This window comes from Chionomys nivalis, chromosome 3 (assembly GCF_950005125.1).
Source record: "Chionomys nivalis chromosome 3, mChiNiv1.1, whole genome shotgun sequence".
NCBI lineage: Eukaryota > Metazoa > Chordata > Mammalia > Rodentia > Cricetidae > Chionomys > Chionomys nivalis.
The window spans coordinates 4,591,993-4,597,992 of NC_080088.1; the positions used below are offsets into that span (position 1 = coordinate 4,591,993).

Sequence of the window (6,000 nt, forward strand, 5' to 3'; positions counted from 1 at the left end):
GTGAGATGAAGCCTCCTGGGAAAGGTTTGGAAATCCTGCAATCCAGGTGACTTTCAGTGTTTGACACCAAATCCGCAGGCTCCTGCAACCGAAGCAGAAATGACCTCTGAGGCCCTGCACCGCAAGTCAGGGTTTATGTCTCACCAACACAAGCTCTCTTGTTTAGAAGAGTTTTCTTTACTCAGGTGTACAGATGTGGGACTCAGAAACAAGGTGTCATTTCTGTGTGACTTGGTGGGAGACACCTCCCTGAATGTGCACAGCAGATGCTGTCATGCCATTTAGTGCTGGTTACCTGTGATCGTCACAGACCTGGTGAGATACTGTAAGTGACACATAAAGTCCTGTCAATTTAACCATCAATGCCTGCAAGGCTATCAGGTAACTTAAAGTTACAGGAAGTATGGAGCTGTAATGACAGTCTCTGAAACACTTTAGGGTACAGGGAAGCCCCTGAAACAAACACACACACACTCATGTATGAATGCACACTCACACATGTGCATGCACACACTCACACACACCCATGCACACACACACACTCGTGCATGAATGCACACTCACACACATGTGCATGCACACACACACCAACTCATGTGCACACACATTCATGCATGAATGCACACTCATACACACACATGTACACACACAGAGCACCTGTGCAAGACCTAAGGCCTTCACCCTGTCAGATGCCACTCTGCCCACCTGGCCCACTGAGGACTTTTACAACCCTTTTTCTTGGACTCGCATCTCTCTTGCAAATGCTTCCACAGATGTACATATGCCTGCGGGAAAAACAGTAGCCCACAGGGGACTCCAAAGTCAACCCTGGACAGGCCAGTCCCACACAGCTCCAGCACGAGGCAGGGCCTTTCCAATGCAAACAGTAGTGCAGGGCCGAGCCTTCCTCAGCAGCTAGGGAGGAGAGTCACGCGGTTTCCTAGGAGACGTTCAGTTAATATGTTCTCTACCGAATGAACGGCCTTAAAGTGAGAAGCAAGGCTGGGAAGGATCACTTGATGCCAGCAGCACCTGCTGCTGCTATGGGAAGGTGGGGGGAGCTGGAGGTGGGGTAGGGGGCTCATTAACACTTCTTAAATTAGAAAATCTTTAAATTAAAAATAGCAACCTAATGATTTCTAAAATTAGCCCTCCTTGCTTTCCATAAATACACGCTTAGACCTCCAGAGACTGGTCCACTCACCAAGCCTTGCAGGCAGGAAAGCCTTACCTTAACAGGTAACCTTCACAAGGAAAGGCTGGACAAGGTCAGGGAGCCCAGTATCGTACTGGATCTTCCACTCTGCAGACCGTGGCCACCTGGGACAGCAGGGGACTGACCTGATGGGCTTGAGGAGTTCCCCACCCTGGGGTACCTCTGCGGCTAGCGAAACTGAGCTGGGCCCTAAGCACCTGGCCACCTGGGAACCCTGTCCCTGGGCAGAACCTTGTCCCTGGGCAGGAGCCAGCAGTCTTAATGTCACATTAGCTCTGAATTCCAAAGCAGCCTCTGGGGTGCCTGAGAAAGTCACCCTATTAGAGACCAGCCTCCCCAGGCTGTTCTCTAAGTCACAATTGGTACACACACCTTAACACGTGCCAGTCAGCTCAAGCTGCGTGGATAACATTTGTTATTACTAATTACTGACCAAACAGAAGGAAGGCTCAGGTGTAACAGAAAAGGCTGAGGTTAGATAAAAAGCAGAACTTCCTCCACCTGTGTCCCACGAGTAGGACCCAGGAGACATTCAGAATGGGGGCTTTGACGTGCGGTCCCGTGGGGGCTCCAGGAAGCACAGGCTGCTGGGACCTGCATCTCTCTCTTCCAGCTCTGTCCTTCCACCCTATGAAGTCCCCAAAACCATTTTATTTTTAGGATATGTAAATTATCATACCAACTGCCTATGGAAAAGCGTTTCGGTTGCAGAAATGAATGCATCGAGATAATATTTAACCCAGTTCCCTTTTCTCACCCTCCCTTTTGCTTTATTAGGCCACCTGCGGGCACCTAAGGAACAGACCCAGCCCTAGGGACCCGGGTGCTGCCTGGCGCGGCTAGCGGGGCCCTTGGCCATGGCCAGCACAGCCGTCCAGCTTCTGGGCTTCCTGCTTAGCTTCCTGGGCATGGTGGGAACGCTCATCACCACCATCCTGCCGCACTGGCGGAGGACAGCCCACGTGGGCACCAACATCCTGACTGCCGTGTCCTACCTGAAGGGGCTGTGGATGGAGTGTGTGTGGCACAGCACGGGCATCTACCAGTGCCAGATCTACCGGTCGCTGCTGGCACTGCCCCGGGACCTGCAGGCAGCGCGGGCGCTCATGGTCATCTCCTGCCTGCTGTCAGGCATGGCCTCCGCCTTTGCTGTGGTGGGCATGAAGTGCACTCGTTGTGCCAAGGGCACACCCGCCAAGACCACCTTCGCGGTGCTGGGGGGCGCGGTCTTCCTGCTGGCCGGCCTGCTGTGCATGGTGGCCGTGTCCTGGACCACCAATGACGTGGTGCAGAATTTCTACAACCCGCTGCTGCCCAGCGGCATGAAGTTCGAGATCGGCCAGGCCCTGTACCTGGGTTTCATCTCCTCGTCTCTGTCCCTCATTGGGGGCACCCTGCTCTGTTTGTCCTGCCAGGATGAGGCCCCCTACAGGCCCTACCAGGCCCAACCCAGAGTTGGGGCCACCACCACAGCCACCGCCCCTGCCTACCACCCACCAGCAGCCTACAAGGACAACCGTGCCCCCTCGGTGACCTCAGCCTCGCACAGTGGATACAGGTTGAATGACTACGTGTGAACTCCCCAGGCCTCTGCCAGGGCTGCTGGCTCCCAAGGGACCACTGACAGATGCAGGGAGGAGGCAGAGACCCATGCGCATGGGGGAAGTGAGCCCAGAACACTGGGCAGGGTGCTCTTCAAAGCAAAGACTTCTAAAAAGTGCTGTTTTTGTATTTATTATATGTATTTATGTGGGTGGTTTAATGAGAGCCCAATAAAGACTGGCTTGGAAGCTTGGCCCACGGGGTTGGTTTGTGACGTGGGAACAAGCCCCTCGGAGGTGGTTCTGAGGCGGATGGCAGCGGGTGCTGCTTCTTCAGGTGTAGAAAAACTCATCAAAGCCCTAGGAATTTCGAGTATCCTGGTTGGGCAGCTACCCTAAGGATGAGGACCCCTGAGCCTGACATTGAAGCACTAGCATCCACTAGTGCATGATGGGAAAATCTGAGAAAGCCGATTGCTGTGCCCCAGGACATCACAGAAGCCCTGGAAGTCCAGAGATCAGAGGGGCACAGTCTTAGGAAGGTTGAGAGCTGCTGCCCTAGAATCATCCGAGTTAGCTACCTGGTGTGTCTGTGAGGAACTTCGGAGATTGGTTAACCGAGGAAGGAAAAACAACCTAAGGTAGGAAGCACCATCCTGGGGGCGGGGGCACAGGACTAAAAGCAGGAAGCTGCAGCTCAGGGAAATAAGTGTTTGTTGTGGCTACAGTCTGAGGGTTCAGCCGTCACAGTGGCAGGAACATGAGGCAGCCGGTCACGTGGAGTCCACAGTCTGGAAACGGTGAGTGAGGAATCCTGGCGCTCTCTGACTTTCTGCCTGCCTTTGGTTCCCAGCCTTCCTGACGCTGCGACCCTTTAATCCAGGTCCTCATACTGCACTGGCCCTGACCATAGCACCTTCTGTTCCCACTTCATAATTGTGATTTTGCAGCCGTTATAAACCATAATGTAAATACCTGCTACGCGGCCTCATAGGGGTCGCGACCCACAGTTTGAGAATCACTGTTCTAGAACCTGTTGCGTTACAACCAAAGTTAACCATCACTCTCTCTGACACCAAGCTCTGCCTTGACTTTGCAGGGCTCCCTAGACCCTCGAGTTCCCAAATGTTGGGGAGCGGCAGAGGCCCCCAGGGGCAGGCGGAGCTGAGGAATCTTTTTTGTCTCCTGCAGTCAGTCCCACCCACAATCTGCTCTATCATTGAAGCCTCACAGGGTTTCTGGTGTCTCCGGTTTCTACCACTGTGACAAAACACCATGACGGAAAGCAGGTTGGGGAGGAGAGGGTTTATTCGCCTTACACTTTCGCACTGTAGTCCATCGATGAAGGAAGTCAGGGCAGGAACTCAAGCAGGGCAGGAACCTGCAGGCAGGATGCTGTTGGGAGGAGAGGCCACTTGTTGGTTCCCAGCCGCCCAGCTAGCTTAGACCCCAAATAATCACACAGAAACTGTATTAATTAAATCACTGCTTGCCCATTAGTTCTAGCTTCTTATTGGCTGACTCTTACATCATAATTTAACCCATTTCAAGTAATCTGTGCATCACCACGAGGTCATGAGGTCGTGGCTACCAGCAAAGTTTCAGCACGTCTGTCTCCGGCAGCTCCATGACTTCTCTCTAACTCCACCTTCCTCCTCCCATGCTATAGGCCAAGCCAGTTCTTTATTCATTAACCAATAAAAGCAACACACAGACAGAAGGACCTCCCACACCAGGATGCAGAGGCCATGAGGGTGCTGCTTACTGGCTTGCTCTCTATGGCTTGCTCAGTCTGCTTTGTTATAGAACCCCAGACCACTCTCCCAGGATGGCTCCACCCACTATGGTCTGCACCTCCCCCATCAATCACTAATTGAGAAAATGCCTCACACCTGGATCTTTTGGCAGCATTTTCTCCATTGAGCTTCCTTCCTCTCCAGTGACTCTCTAGTCTGTGTCAAGTTGACATAAAACTATCCAACACAACTGGCAACATGAGGCAGCCAATCAAATAAGAGAGGGCTTGAAGGTCCCCGGGGATGGTGCCTCCCTCATAACCAGCAGCTTGTAAAATGAGGAACTAGACAAAATAAGAGCTGTGTGTACAACTATGGAATTCTCAAAAATGAAAAATTTAAGGAAGGAAAAGGGGTTGGGAGATCTGAGTTTGTCTCTGGCCTTAGGTAGAGATGTGACAATTCTCAACCACCTGGCAGCTGAGGATACAGCTCAGCTGGTAACGTGCTTACCTAGCACAGGTAAGGCCCTTGGTCTTAAGCCGAGTGTGTTGGCACTGCCTGTAGTCCCAGGCAGAGCAGGCGTTATCATCACCCTGGAGAGGAGCTCAGCAATCCAGAGCACTTGTTCTTGCAGAGGGCCCGAAGTCTGTTCCCGACTCCCGCACCGCGGCTCACAACCATCTGTAACTCCATTCTAGAAGATCCAACACCCTCTTCTGATCCCCGACGCCACCAAGCCCTCATACAAACATGCGGATAAAACACATGAATCTAAAAAGAAAAGGAAAACTGTCCTTGACTACACGGCAAGTCCAAGGTCAGCCTTGGATACAGAAGACTGGGTCTCAAAAGACAAAATAATAAATAAAATTCTGACTGTGTCTCAAAAGAGAATAATAAAGAAAATTCTTTGAAAAACAAAAAAATAAAACAAAACCTCCTTGGATGATTATAAGATTGCCATATAGCCAGAAGTACTCTAGTAAAGAAAAACCAAGCAATGGTTCCTCTCTCAAGAGTTCATCCAAATGGCAGGAAACCAGATCTCAAGCAAGCAGCCTGACTTAGAAGTGTTAAGGACAGAAGAAGGTGGGCTGGAGAGATGGCTCAGCAGACCAAAGTGCTCACTGCTCCAAAAGGAGACTGAATCCCAGCACCTCCTTGAGCAGGTCATACCGGCCTGGATCCACAACTCCAGGGACTTAGGCGCCCTCTTCTGGCCTCCTTGGGAACCACACACACACACACACACACACACAATAGTAAATATAAAAATAAAAGAATAATAGGAAGCGAATTTGAACCAGGATTGAATCCGGATGATCAGGAAGGGGTGTTTGTTTACGCCAGCACGGGACAGACCTCTAGTATAATCATCTTCCATCCATGTGAATCCTGATAGACACATATGTAGTTTGTGACTATATGTGGAGCTTCCCAGAACTATCACTTATAGAGCATGGGGGTGGAGGTGCTGAGGAGTGGGTGGGGTCCTGACCACAGA

At 51.5% G+C, this 6,000-nt stretch overlaps 1 protein-coding gene across 1 annotated transcript in view; it reads left to right on the plus strand.

Annotated features, from left to right (window-relative positions):
- Cldn14 (claudin 14) overlaps positions 1 to 2,964 on the plus strand; it is a 99,249-nt gene extending 96,285 nt beyond the window's left edge. Inside the window, exon 2 of the mRNA XM_057765686.1 lies at positions 1,994 to 2,964. Coding sequence (XP_057621669.1) covers positions 2,074 to 2,793 — 720 coding nt within the window. The 5' untranslated portion in view covers positions 1,994 to 2,073 and the 3' untranslated portion in view covers positions 2,794 to 2,964. The remainder of the gene's footprint in view (positions 1 to 1,993) is intronic.
- Positions 2,965 to 6,000: the final 3,036 nt, after the last annotated feature.